Source organism: Rattus rattus, chromosome 1 (assembly GCF_011064425.1).
Source record: "Rattus rattus isolate New Zealand chromosome 1, Rrattus_CSIRO_v1, whole genome shotgun sequence".
Taxonomy (NCBI): Eukaryota; Metazoa; Chordata; class Mammalia; order Rodentia; family Muridae; genus Rattus; species Rattus rattus.
Window position 1 is genome coordinate 56,470,634 of NC_046154.1, and position 18,503 is coordinate 56,489,136.

Here is an 18,503-nt window from a genome sequence, read left to right on the forward strand (position 1 = left end):
TGGCAAGAGTTCGAGATAAGGAAAATGGAGACTTTTCAGGTCTTCCTAATAGTGACTTACTGTCTTTACTGTGACTTTTAACTTAAATACGAGTCTAGAACACAGGCCTTAAAAATAGAGTTTACACATTTTAAAGCATTCATTGAAAAACAACCTTGGAGCACAGTAGGCACTCAGGTGTGACCAGAACTTTGCCTCAGCCGAAGGAGCCTGCCCGAAGCCTCCCTTCCTGATCATTTGCATCCTTGGCTCACTGGCAGCTTTTCACGTGTGCGGCTGGACGGCCATTGGTAGTGTGTGATTTTTTTGATGGATGGAGTTTCACATGTCCCAGGGCATGACTAGATACAGACCTAACCCAACCAGGTTTGGAGACAGCTGGGAAATGGAGCCAAGTGAGGGGACAAGCAGAGCACCAGGAGAAGCAGGAGCCAGCCTGAGACTGCCCCGTTGTCTTAAGCATTGTTTCCTGTGAGCCGCTACGCAGATGGGCAGCGCCCTGCACCGAAAGTGCAGAGACAAACTAATGCGAACAGGACACTATGAAATACATTTGAAAAACACGTATGCAGTCACTTTCCAACATCGTCCTGTTGTTCAAGGAAGTCTTGCCTGGCTACCTTCCTGACTATCTACAGGTCTCTGTAGTTAGGCAGTCCCAGAAACCCAGTGAGGGCAGACTCCCAGATGCGAGGCTCTCTGAGAGGGGTATGAGTACAGTCGTACTTTCTGTGTCACATCAGAAGCATAAACCCAGTGCCCTTCATACTTGTTTGAGAGAATTATCCCAAGTGCAGGCTGTCCATGCATTTGGGATATACATAATTCCCAACATATTTCTGAAGGCAATTTACATGAGTGAACCACTAAAAGCCTCCCACTTAATTAACTGTACCCCTGGGGAAAAACTATGTAGGCCCGGATAAGTGTGGGAACAACATAAAGGTGTTCTCTGTGCCAAAAAGGGGATTGGGCTTGATGGAAAATCCCCAAAAAGGACCATCTGGCAGCATAAATTATCCATTTAAAGTGGCTGGTGTGAGCTAATGACACCAAAGTCGCCATGAACATGTGCAACATCCTTCGGTTGTGTTTTAATGTCCCCTCAGGCCCTGTTTCAATTATGACTTTCTAGGCTGACTATGGCCAAATATAAATTTATCCACTGTGCTCTCCAGCCCCCACGAATATATGCCATGAGATTGCAGTTTTCTTTAATGGAAGACAGTGGGCAATCCTTTCAGGAACACAGTTTCTTTCAGAAGAAGGAAAGGAAAAAGAAATCTCTCCCTGCGAGAAGGATTTAACCATTAAATTCAGTAAACTGAAGACTGCACAGGGTGCAGAGTTACAGATGCTGGAATTTATAATTATTTGAGTCATAATGTGTAGGTATGAAACTGCTTTGAAGGAAAGAGCTACTAGGCTAGAGCATTCTGTTCAAGCAGCCCTTACAGCTCCCCAAATATGCCAGAGAAGAGGGAGAGGAGCTGGGAGGGCTGGGGTCACTGCGAGGGGCTTTGTGTCCGTCACCATCATAAGCTAGCTCTAGCATACATGGAGCACGTGAGTTCGGCACTCCAGCAAAATATACCACCCCTATCTACTTGATTCTCATTCACCGAAGCAGGGAACTTGGTTAGGACTAATTAGACCTTTAAAGGGGGCCCAAAACGTTTTCCATCCTTTAATTATTTTATTTTAATACAAATGCACCTTCCATCGGCGTTACACAGAGGGCATGGTTTACTGGCAATGGAAGTCAGCACTGGAGTTCTCGCCTGGCTTGGCTATACATCTCGGGCACTTTAGGCGAGCAGATATAAATGTGGGACAAAGGTGACATACAGCCTCCAGAGAAGGGCCACATCTGCAGTGCTGCATGGGTGATGTGATAGAGACACCAGAGGCCCTCATCGCCCTGGCGCTCCCCACAACACCGAGAGGGTTGCAACACTGTGCTGCTGATCCCACACCTGCTCTAAACCCCTCGGAAGCAGGAGCCACGGCGTCCTCATCTACCTGTGAGCTCTCGAAGAAAGTTCCACTGCAGACTGCTGAGTGGTGAACAGATGAGGGTACTGGGCAGAAGGGAACCACACAGGACCCAGCCAGTAGGGCACGGGGCTTCATTGTTACGTGATTTTAATTAGGACCGAATGTGACAAGTGTAGGGAGAGGCACATGCTTCTGTGAATGTCAGACATTATATCAATTATGGTAGCTCCCATAATCAGGATCCAGATGGGTCCATCACCCTAAAATCTCCCTTCTGCTGCTCCTTTATAGTCATATAAAGCCATCTATAGCCATAGAGTTTGTATACTGAGAAAGTGTTGAGGATGAGAGGGAGGTGTTGGAGTTGAAGATGAGGGGCTAGTTCCAAGATTTTCTTGATGCCCGTCTGTTCTTGCAGGCAGTTACTCTGAGACAGTAGTGGGGGAGGGATGGTCAGAGAATTTGTTCTTTCTTACCCCCCATATCACTCTGTGCTGGATATAATTCTTAAGTGGACAGCACAGACCATGGTACTCGATCCTCAAGAGGATTGAAACAGCTATTACTACCGTCAGACTGTTTTACAGGAACGTCATGGAGTCTGGACCGTAACCACATAGCCCTGCCATTGACTTGAGGACTGGGCTTCAGATGATTCTCAAGCCCCTCTGCCTTCTTACTCATCTGAGTTGTATTGACAAAGGCATTGGAGCCCATTCCCCCAAGCCACATGGAGGTCAGACATTAAAGTTTGACTTGTATTGATGAAGGCATTGGAGCCCATTCTCCTAAGCCATGGGAGTCAGACAATTAAGGTCTCCAGAAAGTGCTACTAGCAGAATCACTCTCCGGATTCTACAGCTGCCACATGACGGCCCCAAGGTTAGACCAACGGGCATGTATTCAGTTTGGTGCAGACAGACAAAAAATTGGTAGCCTTTATGATGATAGCCAATATAACAAGATAAAAAGGGGAAAAAAACTAAAAGTTATTGTGTTATAAATGTCCACTTATGCTGCACAGGGGAGTTTTTCTGCTTTTTCACTGTTATCCACAAAGTGGGGAAAGCTAATAATTTTTCTTATGAATACTAGAGTATACTAAGAAAAACAAAAACAAACCAAAACCCAAAAGGTGTGTGTATATATAAAAGCAAAAGAAAACCATCATCCCAGCTACTCAAGAAGCTGAGACAGGAGGAACACTTGAACCTTGACCTTGAGGCCACAGTGAGTAACATAGGTAACACAGGTAACACAGTGGGTAACCTCAGCTCAACAAACCACCAGAGCAGAGTGAAATGTACATGGGTTCAAGGTGGCAGTGACGGCCCCTGAGTGAGCGGACACACATTCTGTCATGCACTTTGGTTGTGTCTGCTGTTCCCCGCCACTCTGCCAGGACAATCACTGCGCACGCTGTTTCCCTCCCCTTTATGACTCCTCTGCTCACCTGGCTCTACTTCATGCCATCCGCTGGACTGGCTGCCACTCCCTGGGGAGCGCCCTTGGCCTGTGTAAAATGGTTCTTCACCAGGACTGTCCATTTCGTCCTCCACAGACTTGAGGCGCTTGGTAGAGCTGAAAAAATAAAAATAATAAAAAGAAAGGAATGCATATTTAAAAGCACGCTAAGCCACCTTTCTCCTGGATGCTTCACTGGGAAAACGTGCGGTTCTAGGACCCTGTGCAGGCTCTTGTGGAGTGGGCCGAGTCCTGGCAGTGGTACCCGGTCTTGGCCTATGCACTCAAGTCCTGGTTTCCTCTTTTCTGATCAAGTTGCTGGCACTGCCTCCATTTGGTGCCTTTTTTTGCTTTATGGAGCTGATGGTCGGTTCCTGCTTTGGCTTCCACTTCGGAAGTCCCGATCTCCACAGGTGTGGCTCACAGATGGTAATTAGAAGCAGGCCTAGAAACCCATTCCAACCCACACAGACATCCCCAAAGGGTTAAAGACAAGTAACTAAAAGGCAGGGTCCAAGAACCTTCAGGAACGCTTTGGCATTTCCCATCTTCCACTTGGATTTGTTCATTATAAAAAAGATACTTACTATACATTCATGTAGCCCAGATACTCCTCTAGGCACTAGAGATAAAATACCAAACAGAGTAGCTAAAAATAACAGGAAGGAGTGCATTCCCCTGAGACCAGCAAGGGCATAGACATACAGCAGTCTGGGGGACTTTTATGTCCTTCTACACAGAGATGAGCAAACTGGCATTTTATTTCGTTTGTGTGAATGGAAACTTGTTTTCTGCAGAGGTGTGACCAAGGAATTCCCACAATGCATCTCTTTTCATTCCAGCTGAAGAACTGCATTTTCCCTCCCACAGTGAAGCTTGCCTGTTAGAAGGCGGGAAAATATCACCTGCTGCTTCTCCCTGCGCTAGCAGATCAAATCGGGAGTGCCGGCAGCACAGTCCTGCACTGGCAGATCTGCCTTGGGCAGGGACTGCTGGGAAACCTGCTCATGTGTTAGATGCAGAACTTTCCCAGGGTTTCATTCATCAGACACTGGCTGTGTAGCCCCTCCATGCCAGAGGCAGGACTCAAAGTGTGGAATAGTGCGGTGAGTCAACATGACTCTCAGTGGACTCCAGAGATGGAGAGGCTCGGGAGAAACAGAGGGGTTGAGAAGAAACCATGCACTGGTTAAGGATGGAGGAACATTGGTGTGCGTGGACTTGAGAAGGACTTCTCTGAGCAGAGGGTGCCTGAACTGTGACTAGTTTGCAAGTGCTGGTGACATGGCACTAGGGACAGACAATGGCTAGCAGAGGTTGGCACTCTACCAACACACAACTGTGACATTATAATGGTTTTAAAAATATTAAAACCCTTTGTAGTTTTTGGCAAACTGCTACTGTCTCAAGCTTCGTAAGCTTCCCCCTCTAACCTTGGTAGATTTTTTCTTTTGCCCCATGACCCTCTCATACCTCATGACCTAAAAGGTCAATGTCTGCTCCTTGGGGTTGCTACCAAACCTTGAATGAGAGGGCAACATACTCCCTTACTGAGATCATGATATACAGCTCAGCAGACACTGTGTAGCATTCTGGGAGCTGGGTCCTGTCAGAAGTGGCATAAGTCAGGTATGATGTGCAGAGAATTGCATCTGAGATGCTGAAACCAATGGAGGGGCCCCAAAGAAATAGAGTATGGAGGTCAGAGAAGATATTATGCATCTGGACTTCATCCTACAAGAAAAGAGACCTCAGAAGCCCTGTGTGGGTGCGTCATGGGAGCTACTTTGTGAAAAAGTGGGGATGAGGAAGAAAATGGACTTGGGAAGGCAGCAGGGAAAGCGGGGGTCGCAACCCAGATAAGGGAGGACAGACAATGTTACTGTCAGAACCTGAACTTTAAGAGACATAGGATGCAATTTAGGTAAGAAATTCGAATACTTCACGTGGGTGGTCCAGTGTTCCTAGGCTTGAGGTTCTATTCTCATTAAAACCAGATTTCAGGGAAGCAACCTTATGGGACTATGCTAATTTAGAACTCAAGGACAAGTCTTGGACTGCCTCTTGAACGGCCTTCCTTTCTCTTGAAGCTTGATGAAAGATAATCACCTGAACTTTTATGTTTTACGTAAACTGTAGAGAATGCATGTCTTTTATTTGACATACATAATACACACGGAAAAACTAATTCCAATACATAAACCCCAGAAAAACCTAGCGTCTCTAAATGCATTTCTATTGCTTCTTTTAGTGGAAAGCAGAGATGATCTAATCCATTGGTTCCCCTTCTTGTCAGGAAGCTCGGGGCCCAATTTAAAGTGATACCTCTTGGTCAGGGATACTGATCTCATAAGGAGCGCCCTATTTTCTGTGTGAATTCGGGCGTCTTCCTTCACACTTAGCATTACTTTTATACAAAACTGTCAGCCCCTTGTAACTTAGAGGAATTGGGTGAAATCCCCTGGTATCCTTCAGATACCCAAAGACCAGACTTGCCTGTTCTGGCAGGGCTGTAAGACCTGCAGGGATGTGATTATGCTTTTTCCCCCCAGGGGAATTGTCCTGCTTTGATTTTTCCAGATTCTTATATAAAGATATTGAGACTTAATATCTGGATGACCAACAGGAGTAATTTGAATTTCTTCCCTAATTTGGATCCTACACAACTGACTACATGTTTTACAGTGCTTATGATATCCAAATATAGAACTGAGGAGCATACCGAGATGCAAGAAGCTGTGTTCAGGGTGCATGGGTGCAAGCCGACAGTGCTCTGGGAGCTGCCTATCAACTTCCCAGGATATTTCTGCTTCTCCCGTCGTCCCAAGCATCCTACCGTAGGCTCCTTTCCTTGCCTTACGTGTGTAGCCAGACACGCCCATTTACATGGGCCAGGATTCAGCCCCAACAGTGACACTATTAGAGAAATTGACTGGCAGAACTCTGCGGTCTTGGGAACCAGAAGTATGGGTGGCATCACCAGAAAGTTCTGCCTCATCCTCGTTGACAACCGGATAATTCTCCACTTTTTTTTCATTAGGACTGCTTTTCTCTCTTTAGTGCCTACTCCAGGTTCAGATTGTTTTAAGTGCTCAAAAACTGCTGTGTGCATGGGACAAGGGAGCATCCAAGCATCTACACTCAATGAGATCCGACCTCAGAGGCCAATTCCACTGTGTGTTGCTCCCCCGTTGTTAATATTTTTCTGAGTTCTAAAGATTTGATTTCCTTGGGAATAGAAATCAGGTATAAACTGCACTAGGTGGGACACTGTATGGCTAACGTTGACGCCTGAGCTTGCACACGAGGACATTCAGGATGGATCCAGGCTCAGCATCTGAATGATGGGAGTGCGGATAGAGGGAGACCAGGATGCAGGAGGGAGGAAGTAGGCACTGCTAGAAAAATAGGCCAGGGCCTCCTGAGACAGCTTACTGACTCTATGAACCGCACATGGGCAGCGCTCTTGACAGAGTTCTTTAGACTAAAACCCCTATCCTTATTTTTACCCAGCTGCTTAATGATCTTAGAGATGCTCATCCTGGAAAAATAGAAACCATAGAGAAAACGCAGATATTTTGCTCACTTTCTTTACTTATTTCTTGAAACCGGTCCTTAATTCTATTTCTTCTATTGCTTGCATCCTACTATGTGAGACCCCTAGGTCTTGCTTGGTACCCACAAGACAATGCCACTCCCCTCACTGAGTGCTCACATAAGCCAAGCTGAACATTTCCACTTGTCACTGTGCAGAGCTCCTCTGATTTTTTTCTGTGTGCCCACAGTGCCAAGTAAAACTACTTGGTGCTCACTATCTGCTTCTCATCTGAGAAAGTTAAGACATTGTCGAGGGACATAGAGCCAGATGGGAGGTGAGATAGGCTCATATTGACAATACAGAAACAGTATTCAGACAGTGGCCACTACAGGCCAGCCTGAGGTGGAAATTTGAGACACTGCTTTGCTGGGATCCTGCACTCTGTAGTTCCTGGGTACTAGGGTTTGTAAATTTCAAAAGATCTGAATTTGAACTGTGTCTCAGTCTTTACCAGGCCTGTCACCCTGGGCAAGTGGCTTGATTACTCTGTGCTCTATTGGGTCCACTGAAGCAAGGGCAGAACAGTTTGTTGGTGACAACTAAGACTCAAGCTAAAAGGACAACTAAAAACCTAGAGACAGATTAATGCTAACAGAGCATCATCAAAGTGGCCAGTTGGCAATGGTTTCTGTATGTGTATCTGGGGTATTCTTCTAGGCATATTTTCTAACTTGTAACAGATAATTCTGTTTAATCTATATATTCAAGGACTCGTTTAAAATCAGTGTAGGGTGGGTAGTGAGATGCCTTGGCAGGTAATATGCTTGCTGAGTAAGCCTGATAACCCAAGTTATCATGGAAGTCCATGTAAACATCAAAGAAGAGAATAAGTTCCCAAAAGTTGTCCTTTGATCTCCAATAGACATCTTTGCAAGTGAGTACCTTGTATACCTTCATGTATTCTCTCTTTCCTCTCTCCTCTCTCTCTCTCACTCTCTCTCTCTCTCCCTCCCTCCCTCCCTCTCTGTCTCCATCTGTCTCTCTGTCTGCGTCTCTGCCCCTGTGTCTCAGTCTCTGTCTCTCTGTCTCTGTCTCTGTCTCTCTCTCTCTCTCTCTCTCTCACACACACACACACACACACACACACACACACACACACACCCCTAAATAAAAACATCACAGGAAGAGGATAACAAGAGAAAAATAAACATTACTGAGTTATTAACTACTGATATTTGTAATTAACTGCTTATCAGGACTAGTTATTCACTCAATAGGAGAATGACATTAGCCTCTTAAATGACAATAATCAGCCCTTCAGCCACAGGTCACAACATAAGATCAGAAGCCAGAGCTTGGAGGGCATGGAAGGACAGGTGGTTAGAGGCACTGCTAGACAGATACATGGAATAGTGGTTCACATGCGAAAAACAAGCCGCCCATGAACTTTTAAATTAAGCACTGCCCACAATATTTACAAATCTTCTATTGTTGACCAAGTATACTGTCTTTTCTATCAGTAAACATTCAAAATCCTCCAAGTGTATTAACACCCAAATGTATTCATAACCCCCCTTTTCTGTGATAAGCGCATTTGGGATTTGAGACCTTTGTTTGTGTGTGTGTATGTGTGTGTGTGTGTGTGTGTGTGTGTGTGTGTGTGTGTGTGTGTGTGTAGGCGATACTGTAATGGAGTGGGGATGGGAGGCATTGAAACAGTGCTGACGGTGAAGGTGTAACAAACAGTGTTGGAAATGATAGCTCGATTCGTCTTCAAGCTGACGTCTAAGACACTGTCCATGAGCGTAAGGTAGACGCCCACCAAGGCAAATGTCCACACTCTGGGCGCTATTTTCAATCACTAATGTTTGCACTTGCTGTGACAGAAATCACGTGATACGTGTTTTCCTGCAAAGTACACACACATGACTGATGGTCCTCTCGGCTGCTTTCTTTATTGTCACAGTCCAGTGCTAAAGCCAATAAGTAAAGGGAAACCACGACTCTGATGGGTGCCTCATCCCTTACCCCTGGTCCAGGTTATCTAGAGAAAGCAGGGTCTTGCAGAGTACTCTCCAGATGTTGGCTCTGATAACTAACTAAGGGGATCAGGAAGCTTGGTGCTCACGGCAGGTTGTGTTTTCCAGCCCCAGTGTTAGCTTTTAGAGGCCTCCTGGACCACTTAGATCCAAACGATGGCCTCGTCCCACCATCTGCCCTGCATGTTTTTATAACTTCATGCGTGGATATCAAATCAGTTATATCTTTGGAACTTCTGCAGACTGGATTGGAGAACTTACAGGGCCCAGCCGGCTAAGAAGGTTGTGGGCGGGGTTCTTACTCTGGTGTCAGCAGTGCCTACCTTATGCCAATCAAGCCAGAGCACTCCTCTCTTCTACCCCAGTGAAGTCGTCCATGTTGCTCATCTCTCTCCCAGACCACCATGCCTTTCCTGCCTCCTCTTAAAGCCCTCAGAGTCGAGAGCACCTTACCCTTTAGGACAAGGCCTATTTCATGGGATATAATTGAAGTACTTGCTTTTTAAGTGTGTGTGTGTGTGTGTGTAATTTGTCTCATGTATGTCTGGCCTCCTAATGTCTTTTTACCCTCTATTGCTATAGACACATTGCTAAACGCTCAACAGGTCCAGTGCTAAGCATTGCGGTGTGTCTCCCTCTGTGTTTTAGCCCCCTTCGAGGGTACCAATCCACTTACCTGGTAGAGGATGCTAAGCATTGCGGTGTGTCTCCCTCTGTGTTTAGTCCCCTTCGAGGGTACCAATCCACTTACCTGGTAGAGGATGTGCTGGGTAGAGACCTCCTCATTGCTCCTGGACTCATGCTGTAGTATGAGGAACTTTCCAAATCAGAGAGAGAAAAATTGGGGCCGGTTCCTGCAGCTATTGGTGCTAGAGAGAAAAACAAAATAAACGATGAATTGAGTCTCTGCAAATTCAAGGTGATCAAAAAGCGGTGTCAGTGCAGCGTGGAACACGTTTCCTGCTGTATTTATCTTCAACGATTACCCAGAATAGTCACTAATAAACCGCCTTCGAAGGCCTATTGACAACAAAAATGGTCTCTACCAGAAAGGCATATTCTTTCCAATGTGTCTTTTACCTTTTTATTTTACTCTTTTTAAAATTGTCACTAAGCTTACAGCATTTAAATGAAAATACCTCTCATACTTCACTGTTAATTTTTTCAAACAACTTCTCCAAATGTTCCCCAGGTCCTCTCACTTTGATCCCAACAGCTTATCCTCAACTGTAATCTGGAATTCTGTTCTGAGTTTTCATGAGTCCCACAAATTCATCCATCTAGGAGCCCATTTCCCATTTCCTGTGATGTAAGCGTTCTCTTACTCTCTTTACTTGGTGGCACACAAACTCTTTCACACATCTGCGCCTGGAGGTCTGTTTTATTTTGCTGTTGTGGTGGTGTGTGTATGTGTGTATTTTTTTTTTTTGCAAAGAAAGATTCACTGCATACACCTTCATTCCATACTGTTAGTGACAGCAAGAACTGTGGCTTCAATGGGACCCCTTGGCCCCTGAAGCCAAAGTATTTGCTACTCACCCATATAGAAGATTCTGCCAACTTCTGATTCCATTTCACTAACCTATCATTTTCATAACATATTCTTTCTGAGCTGTAGCTCTCTGTATTTTTATGTCTTCCAGCCTCTGGATGCCTTGCTTACAGTAGCTTAATTATTTTTAAATAAGTTAATAAAAATCTACTAATCTTTCAAAACTACAAATTATATGATGAGACTATCAGTTAAGGTAGTATTTTGAAATGTTATGTGAAATCAGGACAGTAGTTGTATTCACTAGTGTGGACCCATTATTAAGCCCATTAACATAGATAAGTGTATTCAATACACTAATATCTATCAGGAGAAAAGATAATGAGGGACAAACACTATGAGTCCAGATTTTACTCATGAAATGATTTGGAAGCACCGCTATTACCAAGAAGAAGGGCTGTAGATCAGAGATACGGCCATCAGCTATGAACACATCACAGGGGAACCTGGTAGACTGAGGTACAGAGAGCCAAGAAGCCCGCAGAAATTGGTCTGAGAAGAAGAGGCTCAGGGGAGTAAAAGGGCCTGGGAAAAGGTACCCGCGGAGGATGCTGAAAGGACAGGCAACTGGGAAGAGAGGAGGAATCCTGGGTAGAGTGAATAACCTGGAGATAAGAAAACAGAAACCGTTGACTGGGTTTCTGACAGCTTTGTGTCATAGGACACAGAGTGAAGAAGATATGGCTAACGTAGAGTCATGATGGGTGGCTAACGTTGGGTCATGAAGGATCTGGTATTTCTCTGTAGAAGTACAGATCTGAATCTGACAAGTTTGTGAGCCACCGAGGTACTCACATCCCCAGGAGTAGAAGCCACTGCAGTTAGCTTGCCAGTCTCTAAGCATCGTCCCTGCCAGCGGGAGGCGACCAATAAGCACTGGCCGTACGTGTGGTGGTTGTGGTGAGACAAAGAAGGGCCTGCAGCCCATGGCAACACTACCCTCAATTTTGCATTTATACTCTAGAGAAACCTCTCACTCATGAGAACAGGCGTGGGAGAGAAAGGATGGTTGAAGGATTGCACTAGAAGTGTCACATAAGCACGAAGATGAAGTAAGACGGCTTCAAAGGACGGCTGGGAGAAGCCATTGTTGGTAATGTGTCACCAGTTCACTGAGACAGGAAGGAGTGCTTCCAGGTTGTTGCTTGGGGGACAGGATGAGTTGTGTAGTTCTGTGAGTAACTCTGGAGTCAGACGACATGAGAGAATAGAACAATTTCTAAGAGAATACAACGAGTTGGCTACTAGCAATGACTAAATCTCAAGTGTCACTGTCATATAAAGACAATCTCTCCTAAGACATGGAGAACTGAAGATCAAACGTGCGTCTCAGTGCTGGGCTTTAAAAGGGAGGGGGCGCTTCGGCTCATCTTGACAGTGTATCAGGTTCCTGCTCAATAATGCTGCTAGTCATTCTATCATCTGCTTTGGTATTCAATTTATTTGCATAATTTCATCTTTTATTCCACAATACTTTATGTATGGACTGGGCCATTATGCAAGATGGCCCACGTCACTCGTCATTATAGTAGCTACCTGACACATAACATGACGGGTGCTCCTAAGGCCTTGTGCCTCGCGGAGCCTACCGTTAGGTGTCCTTGATAATGAGAGAGCATGAAAAGGCCTGTCCATGTCAAATGTGAGAATTTAGATCTCCTTCACAAATTTCAGAGTGGTGTTGAGGCCTCTGCTTGGTGGGAAAGCTTGGTCACCCCGGAACATGGTGAGGAAGGTGAGATCCCCTGAGGCTGGCTGCTATGAGGAGGGTAAGCGCGAGTGGGAAGGCCTGGGCCGGGCTGAGGGAGGGAATGCTGAGACATCTGCCACAGTTATGGACATTGGCACTTCCACTAAACACTTCTGGGTTATCTACCCTAGGAAAATGTCCTTTCTTTTGTTATCTTTGTACAATATCAAGGGAGCCAAGATACACGAAGAAAGCGTATGTAAATAGTGTTCTAACTCTATATGGATTTTAAAAATTAACTCAGCCCCCCCATTCCTTAACCTGCCCCGTATTGACCTCCAATGATCATGTCATTTGCAGTAATGTGGAATTCGGCAAAGGCACCAGATGGCCTGGTCCAGAGTGCTCAATGAACTCAGGGTGAGTGGTTTTAGAGCTTGGCAAACACGTGCATCTCAAATTTTAAAACATCCTTGAGTCAGAAATGAGAATGAGCTTCTGAACCTGGGTTCAATAATCCTAGCAATGTAGAGACCCAAACTGTGTCTTTCTTATGAGCTCCTTGCATCCACACAAGCCCATCACTGTCAGCGTGTGCAGCCCGCGCCATGTGTACGGTCAGGTTATAGCATGCTATACCGTGACCAGGAGGAGAGGGCCCACACGTAAGTCCAGGTTTCCTGTCACAATGTCCTATAAAAGGCAGTGTGCTCAGGGCCTCCCATCTGGAGAACAGATAGAGTCCTTGGTGAGCAGTGAAGACAGACTACCAGAAGGAAACAGTGGGTACCATGTACCGCAGAAGCACTATAGCCGTACATCATAACGACTATGATGAACACGCAGAACTGGCTCCCAGGACTACCGTTGTCATCAATACGCACCCTTGTGCATGTTCCCATGGGCCAGCTGCCATGCCATGATAAACCCACCATTCCATTTAATACTCACAGGGCCAGCAGGAAGGGATGAAATCAGACTGCCTGACCTTACAGTCATCCAGATCCAAGAATGACTTCTGTATTCCTAAACAGCTCCCTACCCTTTTCATAGACAGTTGAAGATCAATAAACACGCTTTGAATCAAGGAATTCGTTATCATCCCCACTTACCTCCCTTACGTTGGAGTCAAAATGCAAGTGTCTTTCTATCCATAAGCATAGAGGAAAAGAGCCCTATTTCTTAAGCAATGCTGCAGTTACTGTAGCCTAAGTATCTTCCTCACCAAGGAGGGTTTCTCAAAAGGTTAACTTTGGAAATTGTGCCTTCAGATGTTATTTCTAAGTCATGCATCTTCCCTTCCCCCTCTTTCCTGTCATGAGTAGAATGTACTCTGTGTCATTTCTTAATAAATGGTTTGCTATTAAGACATCATTATAGTAATGTGGGCTATTGGAAGAAAGGGGTTACTTCAGTAGCCAACCCTCTTGATGACCTGCGCTTCTATACACATTAGCAGTTGGATAGGGCTGTGGTTATTGAACTTCTGCCATCCACCAGAGACAATCTGCTCAGGGCTGCATTGCTGGAAAGAGAGGACTATGGGAAAAAAATTATCCAAATTTTCAGGCTCCTCTGCCTGGGAGATGGTGGCGCTGGGTTTATGGCTTGTGCGATAAGGGTTGGCAGGGATTATTATCACAATGTCTACCCATGTGTCCAGCCTACTGCCTGAAGGCTCACAGAGGTTGCATTTCATGGGACGCAATGCATGTTTGCAGAGCCCTTCAGTACCTTAGGCATTGCTCTATATGCTTACAAACAGGAGACAGGAAGTAAAACTTCTGCCTTTGAGGGTCTTACCTTCTAGGGATCAGTTGTCCCACCCCCACCTCAGGTCTGCATGTCCCCTCTCCAACATACACAAAGGGAAAACAGGGAATAGGGGCCATAAATCCCTTCCAAAGGCCATCAGCACTCAATTTGTAGCTCATAAAATAACTATGAAAAATTAAGACATCTTTTTCTTTCAGTCGTATGACCTACCAAAAATGCTCCCTGCCCATTTGCAGCTTACACCTTATACTGGGCGCTGGGGGCTCCGACAATAGCACCCGGTTCCATGCCAGAACAATTTCATGTTGTTTTGTATTCCATTGGCAAAGGTCCTATAAGAACGTCCATGTCGCTGCCACAAAAGGGGCGAACATGGGAAAATACTTGTTCTTTCTTCCATCAAAGGCTCGGCTGTAAGACACACAATGCTATGAAAACTGGCGAATCTGGAACCATCGTTAAAGGAAATTAACTTGGAAAGTAATTTATGGCATGAAAATCCAACTCCTTTGTTATCTCCCTTTTACTGTAATATGTTTCCTGAACACTGCCTAAAAGAGAGGGCTTTTAGAAAGGAAGGGGAGAAAAAAAAGTATAGTAAAATTAACTCATTTTATCAATTTGCGTTCTCTGCCAGAGTTTCCTGACTGTGGCTATGAAGGGCTGTAAAACTGATGAATTTGCATGGAAAAAGAAACCAGTGTAAGTAATTTGTGTAAGAGGTAACATGGACATAGACGGCTATAATTCAGACGCCCTGCAGATAGCAGACCGCTGCAGTGTGCGCAGTTACGGGCAAGAAAAATGACCACGCTGCAGTCAGTCTGACTTGAATGGAAATCAATCATAAAGGTTCTTTCTGTGCGGCTTGTACACCACAGTCTTCAGCGACTCCTTTGGCAAGCAGACTTCTGGTCTGTGAACCCTTTGCTGATCTCCTCTTCCTACCCCTGTTTTTAAAGGAGTGGCCAAGTGCAGGCCAGGAGTGGGGTTTTTCAAACAGGAACATAAAAGGAAGGCACTGAACTAAAACATGGATTTCCCTCGATGCGAAATGAGCTTGCCTGCTATTAAAAGATTTAAGCAATGCTTTTTCTGAAACATAGCGCTAGGCGCCAAAAGCCAACAGAATGCTTTTAACCCCACAAAAGGCAGTTGCTAGCATGCACAGACTACCTCCCTCATGCAGCCGTGACTTAGGAATACGAGTTAAGGAACGTGTGTGTGTGAGTGTGTTAGTATGCCAGTGTTGGGGGTGTGTGCCCGAGGATAAGAGGAATATTAAGTGTAGAAATTTTTATTTATGAAAGATGTTTCAGGTTTTATTAAAATAAGCTGAATCCACTGATACTGTGCTATACTCCACTCTGAATGATGAAGGTTTCCGTTTACCAGATAACTACTATAAGTTTAATTTCTAAGCTGGTCCTACTCAGTCACTTTTGTGTATAGAATAAAGTCTTAAAGCTTGAGAAACCCAGGCATAGTCTCTATGGAGAAGAGCTGTCTCCTACTTACAGATTACATGTGTAACACATGTTTACCGAATTGAACTAAAAGCATATGAGCATGCTAAGGAAAACAGCAAAGGATTTCTTTCTGCCGATTTTTATTATGTACCAGATAGGGTACATAAAATACAGAATTTTATCCTAGGATATTCCTATGGCATACAGCAACATTATTCTCATTGACAGGTGAGGAAATGAAGGCTGATGTTTAGCAAAATGTCCAGGAATAGCATAGGGATTTGATGTCAGGTGTCTCTACATATCAGCTAAAGAAACAGGGGCGCCACATTCCTGCTCCTGTCTTTGCTGTCTCATAATTATGGGGGAGATGGGTCTCTCGAGATAAATTGTCACCATAGGTAGCAAGACTGCCGTGCCCCCACCCCCGTTCTTCTCCAGATCTTTAGCATAAGGGAGTTGTAGCGACTGCTCTTCTGGATTCGGGGCCTCACACTTGGTCCAGGAGAGTGGCCATGGGGCAGCAAATGATGCTGACTGATCTCTTGCATTAGTGGCTTCTGCCTTTGGGACTGGAATTGATTTTCTGTATTTCAGAGCATCATCTTGTCTTGGCTTTGGTTGAAGTCAGATGCAGTACCCGTTTAGTATAAGATACAACCTCAGCCATGGGATTCAGTCTTCTTGACAGAGGATAGATTTGAAGGCATAAAAGGTCTTTTTACCACAATGATCTATAACCCACTGAAGGGCTTCTACATATAAGCTCCTTCCCCAAGAGTACACTGGTACTATCTGACCATTAGCTGTATCAAGAGAGAGCCTTCTTAATAACACATTAATTAGTTATATAAACAACAACAACAGCAGCAGCAGCAGCAACAACAACAGCAACAACAACAACAACAAGAACTGCCTAATTTTCCTCCTCCACTCACTGAGAAATCCTAGTGTTAATTATGTACTCCTATTAATCACATTCTGGATGGCACAGCATCCGATGTGTGGTGTGGCTTTGCTGAGTGTTCAGTTAGTCATCCCAGACACGCCTACAGGGCGCCACCAACAGCCTTTCCAATCCATGAAGGCAAGCTACAATCGCATATTCCAGACCAAATCCCAATACCTGTTCATCCTTATTGTGGGGCAAAAAGGAGTTCTATAAGGCATTTGGAAATCACAAGAAGGCCTCTTAGCTCCTCCCTAATGTTGCTCACTGGATATTAATATTTGTTCTTAAAAGTGAGCCTTAGGAGCAAATAAAGATTTAGCAAAGAATATATTATCAGTAGTGATCTCTTGAATTTCTGCTCATAAATGGAAACATGTTTTTAAAACTTGTAGATTTATGTATCATTTAAAATGCTGGTATGGTTAACCTATTCATAGCTGACCACTTTAAAGTTGGGACATGTCAATGTCAAAACGGGATCTTTGAAAGTCCCACTGTTCATTAAATTCCCATTAGCTGCCCAGGATGCTGGTAGAAACGTAGGGCTTGGCTAAAATCATGAGAAATGGGAATTTTCTAGATTGATGAGTAAGAACAGTACAAGTGTGCTTTATTCTGTCACAGCTGTTACCTGAAGGGACCACCACAATGGCTGTGATAAACCAAGTTCTGGAGCACAATGCACAGTTGGCCATTGGTAATTATATACATGCGAATGTTGGCTGACAGCGGTAGGCTCCAGGCTCAGCTCAAGAACACACGGCAGATGATCAAGGGCAAAGGCTTAATCCAGTAACGATCCTGGGAATTACCATTATTGAGCTCTCGATAATCCAACACGAGGCATCCTATTATTTCACCTCTATGTTCTTTCGAGGTCTCCCCCCCCCCCCGCTTACTACTCAGATTTATGCCCAGCTTATAGCCAGGACTTACTTTAAATATCTTGTATTAAATAAATAATTATAACCCATGAAGGAAACACAGGCAAGAGGCATTATAAATATTGACCGAAGTCCTATAGCTATTACATTTCAAACTTTCGTCCCTATTATAAACCCTGAACCATTTCGTAGCATCCTACAGGCATGTCTGTGTTTGACGGTCTGTGTTAAACACACACTATGTAAGCAGAAATAACTCAGAAAAGACTAGCAGTGGATGGAACTAGAAACAGAGTTCGTATGTACATCAAGATGATGTGTGCGTCTTGCAAGGTCTAGCGTCCATCATAAGAGCACTCGGAATCTGGTGAACTTAGCGGACACTTTAGTTGAGGATAGAGATAAAGGGCCCGGACCCAGCGATGAGCAGCTCTAACCAGGACTGGCAGGGGTACGTACTTAACAAAGAACACAGGGCAGTCATGCACAGTGCTACCTGTTGTCAAAAGCACATTCCCTCTCTCCTTCTAGGTAGGACCTGCATAGTCGCTCACATACACTGGTCAGGACACATATTCAACACAGGGCACACACATGTGTCATGGTAGGGGGACCAGCTGTGGATAAAGTAGCCTCCGGGTGGGCTCTCCTCTTAGTAGCCCATCCTCTTTTGGTTGGTGAGGAAGGGATGGAACTCAAGGTTAGCCACCCATACACAAATGGCGTTCCAGAGAAACAGCGGAAAATCTTAGCACAGCGGTCCATTCCATTTTGCATCCCGCTTTACTATCCCAACTCTCACCGAAAACGAGTCAAGGAAATAAAACTGTACGACAAAGAATATTTTTGGAAATAATTCAACTTTAACATTTATTTTAAAATTGTATTGAGTCGTACTGGGAGGAAATCTGTTCGTTAAGCCAGATAGGCTGATAGTTTTTTTTCCTTCCTAAGAGTGTGGCAACATTTATTATTTCCTCTCTGTGTGGGGGCTTGATTAGAACTAGAAAATGAGACATTTCCCATGGTGTAATACATTTAGAATGAAACGGCTTAGACGTGGGAAAAAAATTTAAGGGGTTGATTAGAATTTTCTATTATATAGCTTATTTAACAGATTTTCTTTAAAAGCTGCATTTTG

General features: G+C 44.7%; 1 protein-coding gene across 2 annotated transcripts in view; it reads right to left on the minus strand.

Moving 5' to 3' along the window:
* Nfia (nuclear factor I A) overlaps window positions 1-18,503 on the minus strand; it is a 335,528-nt gene that overhangs the window by 90,887 nt on the left and 226,138 nt on the right. For both annotated transcript variants that reach the window (XM_032901855.1, XM_032901851.1), the window contains 2 exons: window positions 9,791-9,908; window positions 3,452-3,579 (listed from right to left, as the gene is read on the minus strand). In XM_032901855.1, coding sequence (XP_032757746.1) covers window positions 3,452-3,579; window positions 9,791-9,908 — 246 coding nt within the window. The remainder of the gene's footprint in view (window positions 1-3,451; window positions 3,580-9,790; window positions 9,909-18,503) is intronic.